Source organism: Sylvia atricapilla, chromosome 7 (assembly GCF_009819655.1).
Source record: "Sylvia atricapilla isolate bSylAtr1 chromosome 7, bSylAtr1.pri, whole genome shotgun sequence".
Lineage (NCBI taxonomy): Eukaryota > Metazoa > Chordata > Aves > Passeriformes > Sylviidae > Sylvia > Sylvia atricapilla.
Window position 1 is genome coordinate 7288088 of NC_089146.1, and position 26617 is coordinate 7314704.

Genomic DNA, 26617 nt, shown 5'->3' on the forward strand with positions numbered 1-26617 from the left:
CATATTTTGTCATTTTGTTTTTCTTTCTGAAGAGTGGTGTATAGCAGGTAAATTATCCTCATATTAAAGTTTTAAGAATGATGTAGGCACAAAAATAGCTCTTTCTCCAGAATGTTTGGTTTATAAACTGAATTATTTTTAATTATCCATGGAAAAAAAATCTTATTATATTATTCATGACCTTCACTGATACTTATGTTTTCAATCTGAGACTTCTAATAACAACTACAAAACTTAAAATGAGCTTGTAAAACTCAAATTAGATGTTCTTAGTGTTATTTTATATTGGATTCTTTAATGACCTGGCTTTCTGGATCATGTTTTTCTAAGAAAATACCAACCCAAAATATAATGTGTCAAGGCAGTTTTTGTCAGCCTTTTCATATTCATAGTCTACAACAAGTTTGATCAGTAAAACAGCTGTTGGAAGGAATTCACAAAGCCATGAATATTACAGATGAACAATGTTTTTTCTTAAAAAAAATAAAAAAGACACTTGTAACATTTGAGCAGGCCAGATGATATGATAATTGCAAACCATTTGGGCAATTAATGTGAACATTCTTTCAGATCTGTCACATATGCTGGGTATCAAAACACTCTTTGAAACCCCTTGGTGGCAGCTATTAATGCAAGATGCTGGAGACAGGAGTTGGGGCTGGACAGATGGCTTATTCCACATCCACGTGCAAGTGCTCGTGCTGGCACATGGGGCCAGTGGCACTCTTGCTGGAGAGCTTTGGCACGTTTGCTCTTTAGCTGCGGCAGAGAATTTGATTGCTAATTAGACAGCAACTCAGTCTGACACTAAAATTACTCAAGATGGAAGATTATCAGAGATTTAATTGGGCTTTGGCTCAGCTCCAGGAGGTTTCCAGTGATGTCTGTTTATAGACTCAGAGTAGAATCTGCAATTAATGTAATGGATCTCCCCAGTGCCTGAAAAGCAGCATTTAGCCCTTTACTTCATGTGCATGAACTAGAAAACTAAACAAACTGTCCAACAGTTTTCACGTTACTCATTTGTAATTTGGGAAACACATTTGAAATAATATCCAACACAATTTGAATTAATGTCCAACACAACTTTGTCTCTCTTTCCAGTCACAGGATGTACCCATCTTGGGCAGGCTTATGCTGACAGGGACGTTTGGAAACCAGAGCCATGTCAAATCTGCGTGTGCGACTCGGGGTCTGTTCTCTGTGATGACATCATCTGTGACGATCAGGAGCTGGACTGCCCCAACCCAGAGATTCCTTTTGGAGAGTGCTGTCCAGTTTGTCCACAAACAACAACACCACCTCCAAGAGTAAGTTTATTCTCACTGGTGTTTCCTTGGTGTTGTTGCCTCCTTGATGCGTGTCAACCTCAATTCATTTTGGCTTAGATGTTCTTAAATGCTTTTCTTTGCAATGCCACTTTCTGAATTTAGGCAAATACTTAGGATGGAAAATGCAGATGATAATACTAAGTCTTACAGCCCAGTTTTATGTAGAAAACAGGCACCAAAATAGTAGAAAGGGACAGAGCGCAGCAACTAGCCATTACATTTTTTATTTTATGGAAAAGCATAAGAATAATGCAAACACCTTATTTCTGACTTCATACTCAATCTATGAGTATCCATGAATATAACACCAGCATAGAGTCAAAGATGCTTTCATAGCATCTCTGAGTCTGCATTTCTTATCAACTCAATTCTACGTCATCACAGAGTGAATTTCCTTTTGCAGGCTTATTGCTGACTTAATGCCCTGCAAAGGAAAAGTGATTATACTGTACATACCTAATTTGTCATCTTTTTATAGACACCAATATTATATAAACCAGTTGCAGCAACTTAGCCTCAGGAAAATCAGAAATGTTAGTACATGCCAAGCCCCCTGCCTAAGTGTTGCAGTGAGTGAGCCAACTATACTGAGCTTTCAGTTTATCTGAACATTTTGCCAGTGTTAAAGATCTGTGAGGTTCTGTTAAAGTACCTAGGTTGCCACAGGCACAGTGAAGATCCTTAACTAGAAAATAAGAGAGTGAAAGAGATGTGAGGAAGAGAGAGAAGATGTGTTTCTGCAGCTCTGCAGCACATCTGTTTACACATGGAATGTCACACACAGGTATGTCACACACAGACATGTCACCTAGTCTTATTTGCACCTCACTAGCAGTATTCCACTGCTTCCAGGATCCTCTGAGCTACTTCACTGAGCATGTTGAGAGGTGGAAATGAGTGGCATAGACAAGCATGCCAGAGATTCAAATACACCTCCCTCTCTTGTGTTTAGAGACTCATCAGTTCTGGAGTTCCTGATAATGAAGAACATGTGAACTATTTCCCCAGCCTCTCACTTTGATATAGGAGTTTGGTCAGGCCATTGGAAGGTTTTCTGATGACTCTGGGTGGAGTATAGGGAAATGCCATCTTGAAAGATCCAAGATCATTTCAGCTGAATATTCTTTGATACTGGTAGCAGCTGAACACAAAAATTAAAAATCAAGGTAGTAACACATAGCTGAATTATTAATTGAAAAATAAATAAATTGCAGCAGTAGGTCCAAGAATTTAAACTTAGCTCATCACACCTCTCATGCTGGAGTGAGAAGGACACAAGAATACTGTCACAGCATTCCAGAGTGGACTTCTGTCCCCATTGCACTCAATGGCAAAGCTGTACTGACTACATCAGTGCCATGCTTTTGCTTCCAGGGCAGGTGTAATCCTATGGATGATCCAAGCAATAGTAGATTGGCCAAAAACTCTACAGCTCTTAAATATACTGAATAAGCATTAACTGGATTCACATGATAAAACTATATTCAAATGTTTAAGTGTTTTGTTCATTCTTGTTTATGTGTGCATTTTTTTAGTTTTGTTTTATCTTGATTCTCTTTTTTGATTGAATTACCTTTCCTTGTTTTTTGTAGACTCCTGGCGTAGTCAGCCGAGGCCCCAAAGGAGACCCTGTAAGTGCAGCTTTTTTTTTTTTTTCCCCAAGGAAACAAACCAAATCAAGACCCCATTCCTCTAGTTTTATATATCCCATTCAAGCTGCCAAGATACCCTGCTTTCATTGATGTCTGAACTGTCTGCAGCAGGACTGTACCATATAGTTATTTTGAAGTAAAACTTTAGCTTCAAAAACACTCTCAAAAATTTAAACTCAAAGAACACAGAGTTTAGTCCAAACTGTATCACATTTGTTATGTTTTGTTATATTTCTTTATAGAAGGAGGAAAAAAATCTTTAAGACTCCACTAGCAGTAATAATTTCAGATTCAGGAACTAAAATCCTAAATATTTCTGATGTGTTTGATTACATACCAGTTGCAATAAGGTTCCAGACACCAAGTGTTTCCATGTGTGAATTTTGTCTGTCTTCCCTGAATGTTTGCTTGTGGCCCTGTTTAGGAGTGGTTTCCCCCCACGGTCACCCAGGCTTTGTTATGAATGGAAAAGGTCTGTGCCTCAATGTCCTTACAGTTGGAGGCAAGTGGCAACATCTGTATCTGCTCTGTTTGTGTCTTTGCAGGGTTCTCCTGGAGTTCCAGGCAGAAATGGTCTACCTGGCCCACCAGGACAACCAGGAAGCCCCGGAGCTCCTGGGCCACCTGGAATCTGCCAGTCATGTCCCAGCATAAGCGGAGGTGTAAGTCATTGTCATATTCAGCTTCTACCTTGGTGCTCATACCCGTGAAAAGCAATGCTGTAGGCACCTGTCCCTTGCACCTTCCCAGGTGCTTTGCTTTTGGTGGCATCCATCCCATTTGTGCCTTTGGAAAACAGAGCTGGGTGGTAGGTGGGGTTTTGCTGTTGTTCTGGGGGCTTGTCCATAAAATTTATCTGGAGTGCAATTAAATCTCTGCCTTACCTTACTTTTTAAAACTTTTGGGTCCAGATCTGCTGAAGGACTTGGGTAACTCAGAAATAATCTGATCAGAAGGAGTGTGATGGAGGATTTCTCCATAAGCCTAATGGTTAGGGAAGTCTCCTACTTTTCTATATTTCATCAATTCCTGTTTAATAACAGAACATTCCAACGAGACTAGAGGGAAGCACTGCTCCTCTGCTTGCAGGGAAGTGCCATGCAAATACTATTTGTCATGGTGCCTCTTTAATTCTGCCTCACTGAATGCTGAAGTCATTTCAGAAGAGCTGGGTACACTCAGCAAGAGAGTTGATTGTAACTAAAGTTTATTAGCACTGAGCCCAGGCTGAGCTTTGTTACCAGGTGACCTTGTCATGTACACAGGCCACCACGCCCAGATTTACAAGATGGGACTTCTTTAACACAAAGCTGATAAAATTTGTAGGTTAAAACAATTGCTACTTTTGAATACAGGCCACTGGTTATAACTTCCATATCCGCTTCCCACACCTAGGTAATCCAGAAACTGAGGAAAGATGTCTCATTTTTATTTAATTCTGAAAGGGATTGCCTCTGCAGGACTGAGCTGTGGATCAGTTAACCAGTCTCTGTGGGCACCAGTGACACTGGCTTGGAGAGGCAAACACAGGAGAGGAAAACGGGCTGAGTTAGTCTCCCATTCCCACACTGTATCAAAGATGTGCTGCTGGATCTGCCAGGAGGGTTGGTATCAGGAGCACAGGAGCCTTGCACCTAGTCAGTGCAGGAGCTGGATCCACAGTGGTTTGGGAGAGCAGGAAGAGCACTGCAGGTGTTCAACCCTTCCTGCTCAACCACCTGTGCGCCAATAATGCATCACTGCACTAAGGCCACATCATCTGACTGTCTGCTCATGTGAAATGAGTCATTCATAAGGCACAGGTAAAAGAAATCAGGAAAATGATAATAATAATAAACAGTTGTGTCCTTTAGCACAACAGAAAATATTTCATCAACTCCTTTGAATGACAACTAAGTCCAACAGAAAAGAGACAGACAGAAAAAACGGGAAAAGAAGCTAAGCAGGAGTCAAACCAGAGTAAAAGGAGAGCGAAAGGTAATTTTGTGATTCAGCTGAGGCCCCAGCTATCAAGAAGACAAATGGAGCTCAGCCTAGGGAGCCAATGTCACCATGAACTCAGAAGGAAGACACTGGCTGGGCTTCTCTTATCTAAATATATGGCAGCTATATGTCAAGCTAGTACTGCTCAGCAGATACAAATGAGTTATTTCCATGCATTTGCCATACCACTGCAAGAAAATACTTTTTTGGTTTTTAAAAATCACTTTTTTTTTCTTTTTCTCCTTTTCTTTTTCTCTGTTTCTTTTACAGAGTTTTTCTCCACAGTATGACTCCTATGATGTGAAGGCTGGTGGAGCTGGTATCGGGTACCCACAACCCATTGTAAGATGATGAAGCTTTTTTCTGTCCTTCTTTTTTAAAGAACAAATTTTCTGCTTGTAGATTATACCTTAGATGTGTATGTATTCTGATTTTAATCTAACAGTATAAGCTATCATTTAATTATTGTCTGCAAGTTGAATGTGATGTAAGGCACCGGTTTGTTCAGCAATACTATTCTAGGAAAGTAGCTGTACTTCATCTGGATTTTTTATTTTTCACTTTCTTTCTTCAGTTTCTTACCTTTCTTTTCATGATCTCTGTTATTCCCCTTCTTACACTACCTAAACATTTTTCCCTTTCTGTCTCATGTACAGTCCTCGTTTATCTGCTTGATATTCTTCCACTAATTTCTTCCCTTCCTTCCAACATTTTTTACCTCCTCCACAGCCTTTAATCTTCCTTCACCAACCCAGTATCATTTTTTTTTACTGAATCCGATATTCCAGACTTGCTAACTTTTCCACAGTTCAAACTTGCCTGATAACAAGTGAGTAAACCCTTCTTATAAACTTTATTAATTCCAAAACTCAAAATATTTTCATTTTTTCTTCTTCCAATTACCAGTTTTTTGCCCACAGTTACTCAGACTGTGTATTAAGGATGCTGTATCTGCCTGCTAGACCTGATCCAAGATTTTCAGGTTTTTAAGTGAGAAAAAGCATGGACCACCTCAAAGAGTTATACCTGGGCTATGCTTCATGTGTAATATAAATCTGAATGCTGCACCTCATGATTCTCCTTTTAGGCACTGGGATTTAGAGATATTCATCATAAAGTGTTCTTGATTCAAGCAATCTGCTACATAGAGGGTGTGGTGAATTGCTTTTGCTGGAAATTGGCAGTGCTTCGTTAAGCATAATCATTATTTTCAGCCCAATTCTGCATAACATGGTCTGGGTATCACATGTTGTAGCATATCAAGGCACTTCCAAGAAAATGAAGGAGGGAAGGAAGGGAGAGGGAGGGAGAAAGGAAGGAAGGAAGGAAGTTCCATTGGATCGTCTTGTGAAATAAGGTTTCCTAATCGCAACAGCTGTTTTTCCTGAAATACAGTCATTATTTTCTCCCCTCTAACCTGTTAATTTCTACCTCCTTCATTTGCTAATGTTATTAACTGTGCTTTTGTCTTCTTCAACCATCCATTTTTGTCCTTGTTTATTCATTTATTCATATTCACTCCTCACAGTTTTCACCCACAGCTGTCATCACACCATCTACATTTTGTCTTAATATGGGATGTGCTGAACCAGGCAGATAACTGAGACACCTTCAGTTAACAACTGTGGTTAACTCCTCTCTCTTTGGGCTTTTTTCCTGGAAGTGATTAGTGATTTCTTGTGCTCTGACTCCTGGACTGGGGTTAAAAACCCTACCAAACTACTTTATTGAGCACCCTAGAACATCTTCAGGGCTGTATGTATATTATCAGGTCAGAAGGACTTTTATATTGCATCACAACATATGTGACGTCAAAGTAACTATCAGCAGTTACAGGCAGGCGGGGCTGAAATCACTAGAGCTAAATAATGTCTATAATTTGCATTACATAGACTAATTTCTTTATTATTTTATAAATTTATCAATTTTCAATTGAAATACTCCTAGTGAATAAATATCCAATCTGAAATAATTTGGAATATTAGCAAAACAATAAAATATGGTACCAACACTGGCCGTGTGTGGTTACCATGCCTGGGATTTCCTGAGTCACACATCTCTCCATTGCTGCATTCCCATGGCTTTACACCACTTGTAGACTGATTTTGTGTTTACATCACTCTTTCTCTTCACTTGCCTGGGTAACCTCCACGTAATGTCTTTGTCTCTTTCCACCAGTGCACCTTCTCTAACTGGAGGATGCTCATCTGATCAAAGTCTGGAGATTCTAGCAGCAAGCACACCCCTAACTATCAGTTTATCTCCTCAGTGTGTAACATGAAAAAAAGTATATCTCATTTGTGTATAGCTGTATGTCTAATCGACTGCTATTGATCAGTTGACAGCTTTAATTCTGGCTGGATCTAGAGTTACCTTATAACAAATGAGTTCTAGCAATTAATAGGGACTACTCATTGTACTCACACATCAGAGCCATTTTCCAGACCCTCACAGCTCTGCCTCTTGCTGTACTTTCGTCTTAGAAAATAGCAAATATTAAAATGGCCCACTTTTTTAGACAAAAGACTAACTGTGAACTAATATTATTTTTGTAGTATAGTAGAGTACTGTCCTACATATGCCAATACTGATAATCTTGTATTATGAAAGTTAGGTCCATAAAATCATAATACATGATGTTTTCTGACACATTATGACACTATCCCATGAAACACATTGCATGCAACATTAACTATGGAATATTCTGCCAGTACTGCAGCACACAGTGATCCTCATATCATCCAGATGTGTGATTCTTTTGTCTGTAGAAAACATGTGAAGAGTTTAATCTAACAAAACCTGTTTTTTTTTAAAGAACCCCCTATAGCTGCAGTAGACTACTGTGCTAACTTTTAAATGTTTTCTGCCTTGCAGTATCAAATGCTTTTGTGGTTGTTGCTACAAGAACTAGAAACAATAAGGTTTTGGTTAGTCCAGACCTCATTTCTTTCTTATGGCTTAGTACTGTTACCGTTCAGAAAATATTTCCCTGGTGAAAATGTTTGCCTTATTGACAACAAGAAGAGTATGGCTTTAGTTCAGTGTATCTCCAGGTCATGAGGTATCTCTAGTGTTGGGCTAATTAAGCTCAGTTACATGGCAGAGAAGCTGACACTCATTTACTCTATCTAATAAATTCACTTCTACTTTCTATTCTTCCCCTTCAGGCAGCTGAAAAGAACAGTTCTGGGTCTAGAGAAGGGCAGTAGTGACTCAAAAATGATAAGTTGCAGCTCTGAAAATACCTTGGGAGCATTTTCAAGTAGCCAAGCTTGTAAGGAGCCTGTGAAGCCTTTTCTGAAGGGACAACTAGATAATGTATTTCTTCAGCACTGTGCAAATATGCTGCTGCTTCATTTTTACTGCACCAAGTGCAGGTCACCAAGGATTTTTCTCTGAACTAATTATGTAAAAGTTTATTTCACAGTTATTGATGACTACTGCTACTATATGAAGCTTTATAGCTATATTGCATTACTCTAACTACTGTTTTTTAATCAACACTATAGAGTGGCTTTCCAGGACCCCCTGGCCCCAGTGGTCCCCCTGGCCCACCTGGTCATGCAGGGCCCCCTGTAAGTAACAGTAATCTTCTCATAATCATCTTGTATTCTTTTATATGAGCTCCTCCTTTTCTCTTCTCTGTCATAAATATTAAGTACCTTTTCAACTGATAAACCTGGATACTATGCTGTATATACAATTTTCTGCATGAATGTCATCTTGGGCTGTACCATCACCAAGACTCAAAAGCTGAGGTCAATATACTGTGCTGGTTAAATCCTTGTGTACCCCTCGAGATTGCTGCAAGCCCATGGGGTGTCAGCTACCATTATTTGAAGACATGCCACTGCCAGACATCATGTTCACATTCCCAAATGTCTATCCATACAAAATTTTAACAGGAGGTAAAGGAAAGTGGGGTACACATTCAGTGAAGACATCAAGGGTCAGAGGTTTTCAACATCCATCTCCTTTTAGAGGAACAGTTTAATTCTGTTTCCATGGAGGCATGTTCTTCCTGGTTCTGATGATTTCACCTATGGGCATTTGTTGACTGATCTGACCAGAGTTTTCCTTACAATTATGAGATTATCAAATACAACAGCACTGTGAAATGACGCATGTAGCTGTTCACATCTTAACTGAGTTTTTTGCTGCTTTCCAGGGCTCTGCTGGATACCAGGGCTCCCCTGGAGAACCAGGACAACCCGGCCCTCCTGTATGTACCCATTCAGTATCCCTGTGTATGTTAAAGGCATGACCTTAAAAGCATGAATCTGTGTCACCACTGCAGTGGATGGAAATTTTGCAGTTTATGCTAGTTGTTTGTTATGATGCATGTCAAATGTACAAGTATTCATGATGCCTAAGGCATTTTTAGTTTGAAAAAAGGCTTAATATTTGTTATTATTGTAGTTAATATTAATTACTTTTCTGCAGGGACCTCCAGGCCCTGTTGGAATGATAGGCCCAGTTGGTCCACCAGGAAAAGATGTAAGTTCACTATTATTCATCCAGTTATTAATAAATAGGAAGAAAAAAGTTCATTAAGTTGGAAGGCAACAGGCCACATTGATATTATTGCATTTGAGAATTTTTAACATCTTTCTATCTCTCCATTTGATAACAAGACTTTAAGAAAGTAATTTTGGCTTACATAAGGTCTAATTTTCTATTCCATAAAAGGTTCAATTTTAGCAGGCAATTTGATTGATTAAAAAAAAAAAAAAACACAAAAAACAAAAAACAAAAAAACCCCAAAAAACAAACAAACAAACCAAAACAAAACAAAAACACATAAGAATGAAACATGCCATTTATTTGGTACAAAATAAGTTAGCAGGTTTAAAGAAAATCAGACAGTAGTGGTAGCTTTCTGCTCCCTTTAAAGCTTACTGTGGGACTTTCAGGCATTGACATCATTGTCTGTGTCATAGCTGGGAACATACAGAGTACCAGGCAATGTGCAAACATCTATAGCTTGTGTCCATTTCGAGTGTTTCACTAAGAAAAATAAGTTTTCTGGAATCATCTCTTGCTAAAGGTTGTCTTGAAATAACTTAGAAATTAACTAGAATCTTGTTAAAAGCTGAGTTTATAAATTCTGGCAGTTGTTTTCCAGAGGGCAGTGGCAGACTGAACTGTCACCCTGAGAGGATTGGCAAGACCACCACTGCCTTTGGTGGAAGTTTCACCTGGTTACTCCAACTCATCTTGTTCTATCACAACTGGTGCTTTGCCAGTAAGTCAAGAAATAACAAAACACACAAAAATTTATTTTCTTTCAACAGGGAGAACCAGGAAGACCAGGCAGGAATGGAGATCGTGGAATCCCTGGATTGCCGGTATGGAAAATCTCCCAACAACAATGGTCTTCTAATAATAGGTTTTGTATTCCCATATCAAATTAGTCAAGTGAACATGACACACAGTGAACACTGGCTTGTACCCATCATACAGTAAGTACATGATTTATTGATCTTTCTATGTTTATGTGTTTAGGGTCACAAGGGACACCCTGGAATGCCTGGGATGCCTGGGATGAAAGGCCAACGGGTAAGTATTGAGTATATTGATTATAGCTGAGTTTGTTACTCTCCTTGAATTATGGTGTTGCACTGTTGTGAGCTTTCAGACATCATTTCAGAATCACAGAATTAAATTTATTTCTGCACAATGTAATCTGAACTTCCATAACAAAGATTCAGCTGTTTTTTCTGGTTACCTCAGTTGTAGAGTTCCATCCCTAATGCCAAAAAGGGTTCTAACAGCTGATAGCACTCATTATTGAAAATATGCCCATTTGGGGGGCTTAATATCTTGCCAAGAGGAATCAAGTTTTCCAGAACGCAAGAAGAATACAGTTCACAGATATGTTTTTAATTTCCCACAGGGTTTTGATGGAAAAGATGGTGCCAAAGGTGACAGTGGTGCTCCTGGTCCAAAGGTAAAAATCTAGAGCATTATCTTTCTAGTAGGTAGAGAGTAATGACCCCCATTATTCATTGTATAGCTGTGCTTTGCATCCCAAACAATTATAAAAATACAATCAGCATGAAAGAAACCCATTTAGTATCTCCATGAAAAGAATACAAATCATTCCAAAGGAGTTAGACTTTCTGAACGACATCATGTCCCAATTTTCCAGCCATAATAAACAATGAGATACCAAACTGAAAGGACATGTCTCAGTCGTCTTTCTTGCATAGTATTTTAAAAGCTGAGTCCTTCTGATTTTTATTTCCTGTTTAATTTTTGATTTGACACTTGTTTAGACTTCTCAGAACTCGGTTTGTGCTGAGGACACCAAGCACCCCATAGAAAGAGATAACAAATTTTTTCTTTTCTCTTCTGCTTGAATAAGCCAAGAAATGTCCTCACCAAAGTTCATTTTGTTTTCTCTCTGTAACAGGGTGAAACTGGTCTTCCTGGAGTAAATGGAGCACCGGGTCAACCGGTAAATATGTGCATCCTTAAGTGTTAGCTGAGTTCTTCTTCATTCTTTTAACTTTAATTACCACATGAAGGGGACAGTAGCAAGTTATAAGAGCAATGTCTCTTTGCTCAGCCGTCTTATTTCAGAAGCCATTTAACAAATTCATTTGTACACATTTTCTAGGGACCAAGAGGTCCAGCTGGAGAAAGAGGAAGACCTGGGAATCCCGGTGGCCCTGTAAGTAATTGCAGACATTGTTCTTATCCAGAGCAGAACATACTTGGATTCAATATGTTGAGAATTCCCTACTTCCTTAAAGCAGTTGCAATGCAAAGGAGTAAAAAACTACATAGCATCTGTAAAAATCTCACATGAAGACTTTTCAGACCCAAATTAAAGATGTAACACTTCTAACCCACAATATGTTCACCATCTAATTTCCTACTTCGCTTTTTAAAATTAATAGATTACACATTGAGGAGGAGTTCAGTGTTACAGCATAAGCTCAGGTTTGGCAAAGAGCAGGGAGGAGGAGTGGAAGCAAAGGGTGGCAGGGGATGGCAAAGAGAGGGGAAAAATGCAGTGTCAGAAGTAACCTGTGGGAAATGATAAAATTCCCCTTTGATGGGTCATAGGGTACATCCCTTGCTCTGAAGGAATTCTTAGTTCACAGCATTCAACACAATCAACAAAGCAGTTTACAGCCAGCACCTTGTTTGTGCAGACACTGCATGACCTGAGCAGAGGGGCTAGTCTAATATGGCTACAAGACAGGCAACAGGGTTTAAGTCATCAGTGTTCATCAGGTTTTTGGAGTGAAATTTAGTCTTTTGTGTGAATCAGAAGTAACTGTTGCTTTGAAATACACATCTATTGCAGTCTTACTTATTCACACAGACAATGCTTTGTAGCTGTTATAAGAATATATTTTTACATCTTCCTGTCTCGGTGTAAGTCACGTAAAGTGTTGGATATTCCTTCAAAAAATATTTGTTTAATTATTACTTTGGAATTTCTCATTTAAGGAATCCTTGGGTCTTAGTCAACTAAGTGGGAAAGTACAGACACAAAAGTATGGTCTCTGAGTCATGGCCACGAAAGGATGTGGGCTCTGTGTCCAGGACAGTGCTCTGTACCCAACACCTCTCTTCTTTCTGTAGGGTGCCCACGGCAAAGACGGATCTCCAGGAGCAGCAGGCCCACCCGTAAGGCAACTTTGACTTTCATTATTTGTGTTGTTTTAGTCCAATTACTTCTAGCTGATGTTCTGCAGTGCCAGCTAACCAGAAATTGGGGTGCACTTGTTCAAGAATGAGCATTTTAATTGTATTTCGTAACTGTGTTGGTTGATACACTTAAAGGACACAGTGCAGTAGGAGAGCTTTAACAATGTAAATCAGGAAACACAAAAATCCAAACCCAGATTATTCTCAGATAACATATAGACGGATAGAATTGCTACACTTCATGAAAATCAAATTTTGAATGATCTTATCAAATAAATTATTTAGCTGTCTGGAGTTGGAAAGCATTTTTTTATTCCCATCTGCCTAGAAACCTGAGCATGTCCACTGGTGTGTGTAACAGCTGTACTGGCTTTCTTTTCTCCTTTTTTTTTTCACAATTAGAACAAATATTGAAAGTTTTTTTATAACTTAAATCTCCTTAATGATAGACTTCATGGTTTTAAATTTAAAACACACAGCAGCTGAACATGTAAAAGTCAGGGTAACTAAGATGTAGGTGTGATATTTTAGGACTAGCCAAATTTCATCTTTTACAGCATGATTTATATTTGCTGCTTTCCAGGTGTTTCCTTACTCAGAGAAAAATCCCATAATCAGACTCTCTTTTTTTAACTTAAGATTAATTCCATATGGCTTTTACCTTTTGCATTAATAGTATTTCTTTCACTTTTAAGGGTCCCCCAGGTCCCCCTGGAACTGCAGGATTTCCAGGCTCTCCAGGTTTTAAGGTATTCAACTAAATACACATTACTACATGGGATTTGGTCCTTTCTCTAGTTACACAGCTTATGTCACTCTACATCATTATTTTATGAGCCCTCCTTTTCCTGGCTGCCATTACACTGTTTGCAAGCCTAGAACAGATGTGCTGCCATATGCAGCACGAGACAAACCCAATTCTCATCACCTTCATGAATGCCCACAACAAAACACCACTAAGTGGTAGAAACTATTAATTTAATGCTGATTTAATTGCCTTAGAGACGACTAAAATGCCTTCATTTTCTACTCTTATTGGGTTTTTTTCCATAGGGTGAAGCTGGTCCTCCTGGTCCTGCTGGTGCTAGTGGTAGTCCTGGAGAGAGAGGAGAACCTGGTCCTCAGGGTCATGCTGGGCCACCTGGGCCTCAGGTACATCAATAACACTTGGGACCTGAGAGGTGCTGTGTCACCTGCTCTTCATAGAGCCCTAGGAGCCCTTTCTTCTCGTCCTGGGTTAGCAGCATTGGTTACTCAGATATTTCTTTTTCCAGGGCCCTCCTGGAAGAGCTGGAAGCCCTGGCAACAAGGGTGAAATGGTGGGTACTTTTCATATCTCTGCCATTGCTGCACTGTGTTGGTGAGGGTCTCTGGACTGGGTAGAGTCCATCAATGCTGTTCTTCCTTCATCTGTCTGTTGTTCCCTCTCTGCAGGGACCTTCTGGTATTCCTGGCGCTCCTGGTCTGCCAGGAGGCCGTGGTCTTCCAGGTCCTCCAGGTGCAAGTGGAAACCCTGGGGCGAAAGGCAGTCCGGTGAGTTACTAATGATATTTACACCAGTTGTACAAACAAATATGGTGGAAGTAAGCCTGATACCAGTGTAAAACCCCATTGATCTTCTCCTATTCACTTGAAATGGTCTAATAAATTATTTTATAATGAATATAGGCAATTCTTCTTATAAATATGTAACATATTTTGTTTCATACATATAGGTATTGCTATATTTAAAGATTATACATAAATATGGTAATACTACTTAATTGCTTTTCTAAATTATCTACGAATCCAGATACAAAAAAGATACTGCTTGTGTAAATTGGCTACATTAGACAAAATCTGCTGTTTTATAATCCTACTGTCACCTGTTTCAATTCCCAGGAGCTGAGTCCACAGTCCACTAAACCCCATGAGTTGTCCCAGATCTTACACTGTCAGGAGACTTTTCTTAAAGCCTTACACACATGTAGCTCTTTGTCAGAGAAAATGTGCAGGGACTTTACACAAAAGACTCAATGGTGTCTGAAATAGCTCAGGATCAGACATAAAATTTTACTCAATGGTGTTTAAGACTGTATCACTTCTTTCCTTTACTGGATTTTTAAGGAGTCCCATGACTTCCACTTAAAGGCTCAGCCCATGCATGCTGATTCCTTTGCAGAATGTTAAATTAAGGAAAGGAGTCAATAATTTGAATTGTCATGTCTACTTCCTAGTATTTCAGTACCTCTAGTAGCTCTAGAATGATACCCAGTTGCAGCCCATAATTTTAACAGGATTTTCTACTTTTTAGGGCGACCCTGGTAAGGATGGTGCAAAAGGAGATCCAGGCCCAAAAGGCGAGCGTGTAAGAGTTTTCAAAATGTGTCCGGAGACTTCTTCCAAAGAAGTCTGAACCCTGAATCATTCCCCATACAAAACCTGTTTGGTTTTTTTGAGACTTCTAATCCACTGATGGGCTTGGTTTCTGTTGTTGCCAGGGTGAAAACGGCACCCCAGGTAATCCTGGGCCTCCTGGTGAGGAAGGGAAAAGAGGAGCAAACGGTGAACCTGGGCAGAACGGAGTACCTGGAACCCCCGGAGAAAGGGTGAGCTGTGGTTCTCCACCTTTTCAGCTAAGACACAGACAGAAAATTCTGGAGTTCAAAACACTTCTGGAGGAATTTGGCTCCATAGATGATCTCAGCAAATTCCAGATGTGAAGCTGGGTTACAAAACTGGGGAGAATTTTTTATCTAGTTTCTCCTCTGAATTGCAGGTCTTGGATCTCAGCTGGAAATAAATTAATTTCTCTCAGTTTTTAATATAGAAGAAGCAGTGATCTTATATATCTGGAAGTTTTATCAAAAGATTTTTGCTGAGATGCAGTCATAAACTATGAGAACTACAAGGGGAACATATAATCAACATTTCAGAATTACTTCTCATTTAACAAAAAATAAACAATCAAAAGAATTTCTGCTCTGGAAAGTGAAATTAATGTAAATTCTTCTACATTCAAGATACGCCTTTAGGTCAACATCTCTATTGTTAAGGCATCTTCAATATCAATAAGCAATATTGTCAGGATGTCTTCTATGTTAAAGTATTTCAACTAAAACCAAGTTTTCTGGCTAGTATACTAAATAATTTTCAAAAAATTTAGTAATTCTCACAGAGGAATCCACAAATTGTTTTATTAAACAAAATAAATAGCAACATCATTACAAATTTTAGATTTCTGTTCCCATCAGAAAAAAAGGAAATTGTGCTGATCTGTTTGTAAGTCCTAACTTAATAATTGATTGTAATACTTGCTGAAACAATGAGGAAACCAAAGATGCATAATGAACCAATTAATCATACCAAACATATAAAGGCAGCTGCAAAATGAAATTTGTAATTCAAATTTCTTTTATAAAGATAATAGTAAATATAAATATTAAAACATTACAAAAGAGCTCTTCTCAGTATTAGAGGAAAATAATTGCTCAATACTGAAAGTGATTTTTTACAGGACTTTAGAAAAATCACAAATAATGATGCAGGGCTGGCTAAAAATAATGGAAGACAGCTATAATTTCAACAGGAGTGCTACAATCAAAGACAAAATAGTCTGCAGTCCTTCTTACTACAGTGAAATGCCACTTTCATCTTTTTATTTTCCCATTAATTTTCATAATGACAAGTCTAATAGTAAATAGTTTAGCAGAAAACCCAGTTGCTATTACCTGTGTCATCCTGCCTGTGATCCATAGTTTGTTCTTGTATCTGGCAGGGCTCCCCTGGCTTCCGTGGCTTACCCGGCAGCAATGGACTTCCAGGTGAAAAGGTATGAATCTTCCTCCAGAAAAAGTCCTCCAAACCTTTGGAGCATCCATGTGCCTTTGGATGGGCGATGTCATTATGATGCTGACTGCCCTGCTGTGAATCTCCACATCTCCTTCCAGGGCCCTGCAGGTGAGCGTGGCAGCCCAGGGCCCCCCGGCCCCAGCGGACCTGCAGGGGAGCGTGGGCAAGACGGAGGCCCAGGTCTTCCTGGAATGAGAGTAAGACTGGATATCTCCAAGAAAATGGGATAAACTCTGTTAGAGCTGTCTCATCTGAGCTGATACCATAGAGGAGTCCAACCAGAAATCCTTTCTGTGGGTCCTTTAGGCAGTAGTAGCATGCATTCCTGGTGGGACAGGTGCAGAGTCATGGGGCATTCCCAGGACACTGTCACAGGAGGATCTGGGGAGGCTCCCAGAGCATGCCAGGCCCTGCCATGAGAGATGCCTTTAATATGAGTTAGCATTGGATGATTTTCTGCATCAGCTCTTTACATTTCAGCAAATTCCAACATTAGATATTTAGGGGTGTTATTTAAATATGTTTATTATTATATAAATAGATTTAGAGTTTAAATAATTAATTTAGACATTAAACATTTCGATATACATAAGTATTATATTTTTTGGGTTTTTTCTAATTAAAGCAAATAAACTGGTCAGTTTTTTACAGTACATATCAGTAAGATTTCAGAGATGGCCTGTTGTGTAATACTGACAGAATGTGACAACATCTAAGGGGACATAGAACAACATTCTGGGAGCTGTACTAAGAACTAGCAACTCCTAACAACAAATATATTGACATTCAGAAACCAAATTTCAGGCCTCTGGGAGATAAACACGATTTTATTGGCAATGAAAATGAACTATTTAAAATACAACAAAAAAATTCAGAAATAGAAGCAAGTTAATGAAAAAGCGTTGCAAATTGTGTTGCTTTCAGGAAGAGGTGTGTAGTCAGAATTGTTTAATTCCTTTTTTTTTCCATCTAAATATACGTTTGTTCTCACATAATGAAAGAACATTTTTGTGCTAGTTGATTAATGTCTGGAGTCTTGTTTATATACAACTCTCAGAAAAAGCAGTAAACCCCTAATGGTGGAATTTGCTTGCTTTCTCCAATTTTCCCCCTTCATGGGATGAGGGAAATGGGAAGACTTTTAATCTTTATTAAAGAGGCCGATAACAAGCAAGTAGTTCTTATATATTTATATTTATTGAAACTTATATACATTGAATATCTATATATTGAATTGAAACTTAGTAATGTAAATCTTAAACTGAAGTGTAACACTTTTTTTTCTTCAATTTGCAGGGCTTGCCCGGAATTCCAGGAAGCCCTGGAAGTGATGGGAAACCCGGCCCTCCTGTACGTACATTGTGCAAATATTTTATACTTGTCCTCCTGCTGACCCAACCCTACCCTCATTCCACAGTATCCACATGACAGGTTGTTATCACAGCCAGATTAATTGTCTCCTCTCTGTTTGCTTTAACCATCAGAGCACTTTTTATGCTGAATCATTGTAACAGCAGCCTGCAAACCCTGTCATTTCAATCTGTATAAAATTCTGAGTAGATGGGGCACAAGTTGCAATACAAAACACGTAATGAGTTTATGAGTTTTGAACAGTGTCTCCCCTTCACTCCATGTTTAATGAGTCCTGGGAATTGCTTTATTTCACCTCACAGATGCCATGTCTTCCTTTTTTTTTTGCTTATCCCAGGGCAATCAGGGTGAATCTGGACGCTCTGGCCCACCTGGCCCTCCAGGCCCACGTGGCCAGCCGGGTGTGATGGGTTTCCCTGGTCCCAAAGGCAATGAGGTGAGTGGGATTTCTCCTTTTCTGTGCTGATGCTTGATGAGTCAAATGTTAAACTAAATTGCTCCATAGTGGGGCTATCTCACACTGCTGCTTTACACAATTGTCCATTGACCAGAAACTAGTATTTCAAATGTAGTCTTTCTTTTTTGTAAGGGGGCACCAGGCAAGAATGGAGAAAGAGGCCCTGGTGGACCACCTGGACCACCTGTAAGTTTTGCTAATATTTTGTTTAATAATGACACAATATTAATAATACCTTCACGAGTGTTACAAAAATAGTATCACTCTCTAACCAAAGCCTTATTTTGTCTTTGAATAGGGTCTTGCTGGGAAGAATGGTGATGTTGGCCTTCCAGGTCCTCCAGGACCTACTGTAAGTATAGTGGGCCCATCTGAGGCAATGACTGGGGGTCTGGCAGCTACAGATAGACACTGGGAAATCAGCAGAAGCAAAATATTTTTAATGATATAAAGAAATCTCCTCTTATGAAGACAAATAAAAGAGCTTTTCTTTGCCATTATTTCAATGCACAAGTATTCAAAACTTTGGTGGGAGAAAGTTGAGTCAGGTATACCTGGTGTAGAAATGGAAAGTCAATTTAGAGCTCTTGGTCTTTTCAAGCACAAGTGTATTGTTGCTCCCTCTAATGTTTATAGCATTTCAAGCTCCTGTCAAGTTAAAATGTGTCTGCTGAATCACATCTAAGAGTTGGAGTGAAAAGAGCAAATACCACAACACCAGCATACATTAGTTTTTGAGCTTGTGCAATGTCGTCATCAGGTCACAATAAGGAGGCACAGATTAGAGGTGGTGTGGAGGTGTTTACATGTTGAAGTGTTCTCAGGCAAGTTAATGGATTTTCTTCCTCATTTGTTTGATTCTAGGGTGCTTCTGGGGAGAGAGGAGAACCAGGAGCAGCAGGCCCACCTGGCCTCCAGGTGCTGTGTGTTTATTGTTTTCTGATTCTTTTTAATACCCTAACACAAATACACAAAATAAATTTTAAAAAAATATTTTTTTTTAGAAAGGCACCTGAACATTTACACTGGAGTGCCAGACATCATCATCCATTGAATATAATAGAATATAACAGATCAATCACTTGACAAAAGTTACTGCATCATGTATCATTGCAAACCATGTGGTTAGCTGAGACTGTGTCACCTAAACCCTGTAGCCATCGAATTGGCACCTTCTTTCTGAAGGACTGGAATGGGTTGGCCACACATCTTTGTGTCAAAAGCAAAAATCTGAAGATGAAAAATGTAATATAATAATATATTATATTATAATATATAATATTATAATATACAATACTGTTCCTTCACATAGGGATTGCCTGGTGGGCCAGGACCAGCTGGAGAGAATGGAAAGCCTGGAGAACCAGTAAGTAGTAATTCCTTTGTTTTAATGTAACAAAAATTAAAATGAGATGTTCCTCTTAAATTACATTTCCAAATTCAGACAGCTTTCAGCTCTCCTCAGAGCAGAAAAGTCTGATTTGGGGAGTAATAAGGGAGAAACAGGATGCCAACCACAATGCAGACATACTAGTAAAGTTCATGGATAACTTACATTTATTCTCTCATAACCAGGGGCCAAAAGGTGATATTGGAGGACCTGGATTCCCAGGCCCTAAGGTAAATAATAAAGCATATTTTGTAATGACATAAATGAATTAAAAAAAATATGAGCCTGAAAACAAAGAATTAACACATTTTTTTATCACAGGGTGAAAATGGTATCCCAGGAGAACGTGGTGCACAAGGTCCTCCAGGACCTCCTGGAGCAAGAGGTGGACCAGGTCCTGCTGGCACGGAAGGTGCCAAGGTACCCATAGATTTTCTTCCTTTTCTGCTATTCTCATACCATTGGGGTTAATTTTGCTTTTTCTAATTATTTTTTGTTACTTCTTAGGGTCCTCCTGGCCCACCTGGGCCCCCTGGAGGCACAGGACTGCCTGGCTTACAGGGAATGCCAGGAGAAAGAGGAGCTTCTGGAAGCCCTGGACCAAAAGGGGAGAGGGTAACACACACACACACACACACACTTGATTTTATGCTAAGTTAATGTTAGGGTCCCATAAGATGCTGGGTTTGTCCATGTCTTCACATTTGCCTGATTTCAGAGGTGGAGACTGTGTAGCAGTACTGTTGAATTAGCAATGGAATGTGGATCTTAGATGTTGAAATATGGGGTTTCCCCCCCAGTTTAATACATGCTAGATACTTTTGTTGCACTGAAGTTCTTGGCGGATGGGTACATCAAAACTGTTCTAATTAATCTAATTAATGACAAGAATAGTTCATGCCATGGGAAGACAATTTGGCCTAGACTTCATTTTAAATCAGTTTGGGTTTCTTTTTCCTCATCAAAGAATGTAGCATCTGATGCTGAATACTGAGCAAAATATCATTCCCAGTTTCATTAAGGAAATCTGGCTATTGAGATCTCAGTATTTAGGCTCATCTCATGCTTCCTTTTTGCTCATGGTTTTTATGTCTTAAACTTCCTAGGGAGAACCTGGTGGTAAAGGTGCTGATGGCCTTCCTGGTGCAAGAGGAGAGAGAGTGAGTATTTAAACATCCAACAGTTTATCCATCAGCTTTACACAGCCAGCTCTTGGAACATGAGTAACCTCACAGTGAATATTATTATCTAGGAGAGATAAAGTTGTAATTTCATTGTGTTTCATTCCAGCAGTGCAAACTGGGTTTGTAAACTAAATTAGCCCTCATACTTGTTTTTGTGATTACCATTCCTTGGGTAAATGTAATGGAATTTTTTGGAGAAAGACTATAGTTGACTGGGACAGTGTTTTAGAGGGAAAGAAATCATATGAAAGAGAAAATCTATTTGACTGATGTTACAATGAATCACAAAAAGACATCGATAGTAAATATTCTCATACAGAATACTCCTACATGTTGCTAAATATGATATATTTATACATCTATATAGCAAATACAAGTTAAATAGACACTTGAAATATATACATCTATCAAATCACTACCTGCAGGCAGTATATACATGAAAGTAATGAGGGATGACAAATATACAAATGTAGCTTGGTTGAGCTGGAGGAAATACAAAAAATTTATTTCAAACCATAAGGTGCACGATAAATTTTTAAGAAAGAAATAAGTCAGGGAGCTAGTCAGGAGATGTTGAATATGTGCTGAATAATCAATTATCTCTCTGAAAATTAGGACAGCAGGTCAGTTTTATTGTATACCATTGAAAGAAACCTATTAATTTCAGGTGGTTTTGGATTAGGTTTGGATGGTGGGGGGAAAAAAAAAGGGATTACTCAGTTGGAGATCTCTCACTCTGCAAAATGGTGCGATTTGAGAGCATCACTCCAAAACATGGTGTGCAAATGCACTTTGGCACTGTACACTTGCTTCATTTAAGTATCTTGGGCAATCTGTTTACACTGAAACATAAACACTATTGATCAAAACAGAGGAGTTAGCACTGCCATACTTCGACACAAAATCTAATATTTTCTAATTTTCCAATTGTTTAGGGCAATGTAGGTCCCATCGGTCCCCCTGGTCCTGCCGGCCCACCTGGAGATAAGGTAGGCATCCTTCTCAGGGAGTTTGTCCTGTGAAGAGTCCCAGGGGTGGCTGTCTCAGGGAGAGGAGACAACCAGCCCGTGACCACCCTTGTTCCTTGCAGGGAGAGACTGGCCCAGCAGGTGCCCCTGGCCCGATGGGCTCCCGTGGAGGTCCTGTAAGTGACACAACTTTTCTTCCTGTGTAACTTCACCATGGCTCCCCTTGCCTGGTGCAGACATCAGTGCTGCACCAAACCTATCAGCAATTCATGTGGCTTGGGGTGTAAATAACCTAAGCACATTCAGCTGCTGTTGATTCTTGGGATTTATAAGTACTAAAGGCTTCAAAAAATCAGGGCTTTTAACACTGCAAAGGGGTCAGAGGGCTGCAGTGACAGGGCAAGGCAAGAGTGTGAGCAGCAGTCATGTCCATCTTGATTTAAAGTTAGGTAAACTTTTAAAAAATACTCTTTCTCGTATTTATTTTCTTTATATTTAACTCTTTGGGATCTTGGTTGAACACCATGGATTGTGCTCAGGGTTTATACAGGTGTAGCTGGGTTAAATTTACCACATTTTAGATAATTATCAGGTAATTCCTGAACAGTTGTGTTTAGCACTTTGGAGGAACAGTTGTTTTGGATCAGATGTTTGGGGTTTTTCCTGCAAAGGCTGGTAAGACACAGAAACTTCAGCAGCCTTAATGGCAGTATTCTCTAACTTTTAAAGTGAAGTTTCTCTTTCTATTTCTGTTTCTATTTCATTGCTGACATGTGGTTTTCCACAGGGTGAACGAGGAGAACAAGGTCTTCCTGGGCCTGCTGGCTTCCCTGGAGCCCCAGTAAGTGTCCACACCACTCTTCCTGTACTCAGGCACACATGGTTTTGTCCTTCCTCTCCTCCTGCACTGGAAGGGCAGTAGAGTTTAACTGCATTCACACTTAATTTAATATTTAAATCCCCTTCAGAAGAGTACTGGATAGCATTTCTTGTCACAGTATCATCTGCTTTATGAGTGGTAGCATAACAATATAATTTTTTCTACAGGGCCAGAATGGGGAACCTGGTGGGAAAGGAGAAAGAGGCCCCCCTGGTCTGAGAGGAGAGGCTGGACCCCCTGGAGCAGCAGGTCCACAGGGCGGCCCTGGTGCCCCAGTAAGTGTTTGCTGCTCCCTGTTTCTGCAGAGAGGTTTCTTCAGCCCTCCCTCAGCCTCAGGGCCCAAGTGCAAGGAAATGAACTCCCTCAAACTTATTGACACCTCCCATAATTTTAATCTTTATCAAATCAGTAGCTTTATCTACTTCCTTCCATGTAGGGTCCACCTGGTCCCCAAGGAATAAAAGGAGACCGTGGATCTCCTGGAGGGCCTGTGAGTATCTCTTCGATTTAGTCACTGCTAAATGCCTCTATTTATTACAACAAATGTGATGTAAATGAAAAATAAGAACTTCAATGACTTTAGTATTGGCAGTTCAAGAATAATTAAAGTGTTCTAGAAGGAGTAATTACAGTTGAAGTCTTTAGTGATCTGGAATACATTGATTTTAATATAAGTAATTTGCCAAAATAGCTTTTGACACAGTGACCCAAAGCTCTACAATGGCTTATCTCAACAGTTACTATATTTACTTGCCATCTATGGAGGTGGTGGGGGTGGGAAGAGGACAACTTTTGTTCTGTTTCAGGACATTTAATTCAGGTTTTAAGCAAAATGTGACTATAATTTAAACTCAGCAGGTGTGTAAAAATCAATTTGTTCCTGTTTTTCCAGTCTTCACGAAAATGACAACTAAAAGTATTGATCTCCTCTAGGGTGCTGCTGGTTTCCCTGGTGCTCGTGGTCTGCCCGGTCCCCCTGGTAACAATGTAAGTTGGTTTATCCCCCTCTTCTTTTAGTCTTTATGGATACATTTAGACATATATTAATATGTTAAAATATATTATGCAAAAACATTCTGAATATGATGGTTGTACTTCAGGAAAAAAAATCTGCAAAAATGAGTTTGCTCTCCTTATGGTATAGAATAGAAAGTAGGATTTTAATTAAGGTACCATTAAAGCCAATGCAATTGTTTCCATTCATTGGCTCAGCTAAGATTGTAATGAAAGACATTTTATTTTGCACATGTCCAAGACACCATATTAAAGGCATATGGCAGGAGTGAAAGCAGAAGGGGCTGCTCCTATTTCCAATTTCTGTGGTAGGGCCATGAGGAAGGAATGTGTACTCCACGTTGGATGCATTGCAGGCACTGAGCACCCAAAATGTGCAGGTGTATGTCCAGCCAGCAGGAATAAAAAATACCAGTTGTGAAAGTGATACGTGAAAGCATTCTTACAACACCAGATCAGATTTGGGTGCACAGGGCTGGAGCCTAAATCTGCCTTCAGGCAATGACTCAGGTCTGGCTGACTTCCATGAGACCAATGCCAGTACATGTGTGCAGCTCACACCTTCCCTCTTAAACCCCTTTCCAGGGCAGCCCAGGCCCCCCTGGTAACGCAGGGCCTGCAGGCAAGGACGGCCCTCCCGGACCCCCCGGCAGCTCTGGTGCTCCTGGAGGCCCAGGACCTGCTGGGATCAGAGGCGAGCCCGGCGCACCAGGAGAGAAAGGGCCCCCTGGAGCACGAGGAGAAAGGGTACGTGTCCCTTCAGCCAGGGGCTGCTCCAGAGCAAGCAGCCACCTCTGGCACGTTAAAGATGCTCCCACTGACTGAAGTAACCTTTTCCCAAACAGGGGGCACCCGGTGAGCCAGGCCCTCAAGGCATCGTCGGCGGCAGGGGGAACACGGGTCTGCCAGGGCTGCGTGGCCCCAGTGGCCCACCCGGGATGGCAGGGGCCAAGGTGAGAGCCCTTCACTGCAGCCACAGCCCTCACACAACCCCAACCCGGCTGATAAAAACAGCCTAGAGACACAAAGAGTGATAAAAACAGCTGAGAGACACAAAAAATAATGAATGTATTTGGGGTGTTGGGGGGTTTAATGCTTTTTAGTCCAGAGATGAGAGAATTTACAGTCATTTGTGTTTACATGCATAAGATCAGGCTTTAAAATGTCTGGTATCCAGCTGCTGTGGGTGGAGTTGTCTTTCAGATTATATTATATATATTATATATCTAAGAGTATATTACCCATTTCACGTACTTCGGGAAGATCATGAGGAGGAGGCTGTAATCTCTCCCAGGTTAAAGATCCAAGTCATAATGTCATCTACCACTAGCTGTTTACTCCTGCTTAATTCTCAATATGTTTCTTGCTTAAATATTATGACCCAAACAGAAAAGCACCCTCACCTTCCTTCAGAAAAGGTGGGGTGAGGCTTAGTTTGTATTTTATCATTAATACAGTGATAGACCAGCATTTTTTTGTTAACTGCTTTGGCCACTGTTTTTGGGGCACATAAGAAGACACATACCCGCTTATTATTTCTTAGTTGTCAATTAGTGAGGAACATCCTTGCGTGACTATTAGCAGCAATAAAAAGAAACCAGTTTTGCCCAGTTTTGATCTCTTGTTTTGTGTATTCACAACCACCAAAGCCACATCAGCCCATGACTTCATTAGGTCTCCTTCAAAATCCCTGCATAGTTAATAACATGCAAAACACACTGGTATCTCCTAAGAACACTATCTGCAATGGAATCCTTTCCCTTTTTTGTTCAGGGTGAAGATGGCAAACCAGGCACCAATGGTATCCCGGGAGAACGCGGCGCTCCTGGTCCCCAAGGTCCAGTTGGACAGAGAGGCTTGCCTGGAGAGCCTGGCAGAGATGTGAGTGGATGGGATTTCCCTGCCAGCTTAAGTTACAAATGGGAGACCCCAGGAGCAAATATGCTTTAAGGTTCACAAGGCCTCCCTTGAGAGCCCAATGCCCAGGGTTCTGGGCAGATTCTGCCCTCCTGTAAGGGCTGAATCCTCTGTCCCTGCCATCCCCTTCACTGCCTGGGGACACCTTCTGTCTCGCTTGGAACAGGAGACTGCACTGCCTACAACATAAGGGAGGTCTTACTGGTCTTTTAGGAGCCACTCCACCTCCAGGAACTCTTCCTTCTTGGAAATTCTTTCTTTGATGAGCATTGTTCAAGCTTACTGGGAAACAAGCTTAAACACTGTCTGTCTTGGGAAGCTTGGGAAGCTTACTGGGAAACAAGCTGTCTACTCCTGGTCATGCAGTTTATGAACAAACCATGCCACTCTGTTTTGCAGGGTAACCCTGGCTCCGATGGCTTGCCCGGACGTGACGGATCCCCAGGGGGCAAAGTAAGAATTTACCCAATATCCTTACACTTCCCAAAAAATAAGACATGTCCCACATGTCAATATATGTACTCTATACGCCATGTAATTTCTTCTTTGAACATCCTGTGCTCCACTGAATATACTCCTTGTATTGAGTTCTACAAAACATTATATTTATTACCCCTTACTATCTGCAGGGTGACCGTGGTGAAAGTGGCTCTCCTGGCCCTCCAGGACCCCCTGGCCACCCTGGACCTGCAGGTAATGCTGGTGCACCTGGAAAATCTGGTGAAAGAGGATTTCAGGTAAGACCAAAGTAAATAGGTTACTGTGTATTTACATACCCTTCCTATGCAAAGTCCTTTTCAGACAGGAATAGAGAGGAAATTTTGAAGAGTCAGGCATTTGTTGCTGTCATAGTTTCTTGACATCAAGGACCTGTTCTATAAGAATACCCAGGGGAAAGACATCTCAGAGTTTATGTTCTAACAATTATAGAAATTAAGCTCAAAATTCATGTACTCTGTAGGATGCCAAAAAGC

At 40.2% G+C, this 26617-nt stretch overlaps 1 protein-coding gene across 1 annotated transcript in view; it reads left to right on the forward strand.

Moving 5' to 3' along the window:
- The window catches only part of COL3A1 (collagen type III alpha 1 chain), a 49274-nt gene that overhangs the window by 16835 nt on the left and 5822 nt on the right, over positions 1-26617 (forward strand). The window contains exons 2-43 of the mRNA XM_066322511.1: positions 1105-1310; positions 2924-2962; positions 3529-3645; positions 5237-5308; positions 8476-8541; positions 9135-9188; positions 9410-9463; positions 10261-10314; positions 10472-10525; positions 10863-10916; positions 11382-11426; positions 11589-11642; positions 12566-12610; positions 13327-13380; positions 13685-13783; positions 13906-13950; positions 14066-14164; positions 14925-14978; positions 15112-15219; positions 16389-16442; positions 16561-16659; positions 17759-17812; positions 18171-18269; positions 18423-18476; positions 18589-18642; positions 19155-19208; positions 19603-19656; positions 19866-19910; positions 20002-20100; positions 20188-20295; positions 20787-20840; positions 21800-21853; positions 21955-22008; positions 22620-22673; positions 22880-22987; positions 23149-23202; positions 23646-23699; positions 24312-24473; positions 24572-24679; positions 25500-25607; positions 26043-26096; positions 26273-26380. Coding sequence (XP_066178608.1) covers positions 1105-1310; positions 2924-2962; positions 3529-3645; positions 5237-5308; positions 8476-8541; positions 9135-9188; positions 9410-9463; positions 10261-10314; positions 10472-10525; positions 10863-10916; positions 11382-11426; positions 11589-11642; positions 12566-12610; positions 13327-13380; positions 13685-13783; positions 13906-13950; positions 14066-14164; positions 14925-14978; positions 15112-15219; positions 16389-16442; positions 16561-16659; positions 17759-17812; positions 18171-18269; positions 18423-18476; positions 18589-18642; positions 19155-19208; positions 19603-19656; positions 19866-19910; positions 20002-20100; positions 20188-20295; positions 20787-20840; positions 21800-21853; positions 21955-22008; positions 22620-22673; positions 22880-22987; positions 23149-23202; positions 23646-23699; positions 24312-24473; positions 24572-24679; positions 25500-25607; positions 26043-26096; positions 26273-26380 — 3119 coding nt within the window. The remainder of the gene's footprint in view (positions 1-1104; positions 1311-2923; positions 2963-3528; positions 3646-5236; positions 5309-8475; positions 8542-9134; positions 9189-9409; positions 9464-10260; positions 10315-10471; positions 10526-10862; positions 10917-11381; positions 11427-11588; positions 11643-12565; positions 12611-13326; positions 13381-13684; positions 13784-13905; positions 13951-14065; positions 14165-14924; positions 14979-15111; positions 15220-16388; positions 16443-16560; positions 16660-17758; positions 17813-18170; positions 18270-18422; positions 18477-18588; positions 18643-19154; positions 19209-19602; positions 19657-19865; positions 19911-20001; positions 20101-20187; positions 20296-20786; positions 20841-21799; positions 21854-21954; positions 22009-22619; positions 22674-22879; positions 22988-23148; positions 23203-23645; positions 23700-24311; positions 24474-24571; positions 24680-25499; positions 25608-26042; positions 26097-26272; positions 26381-26617) is intronic.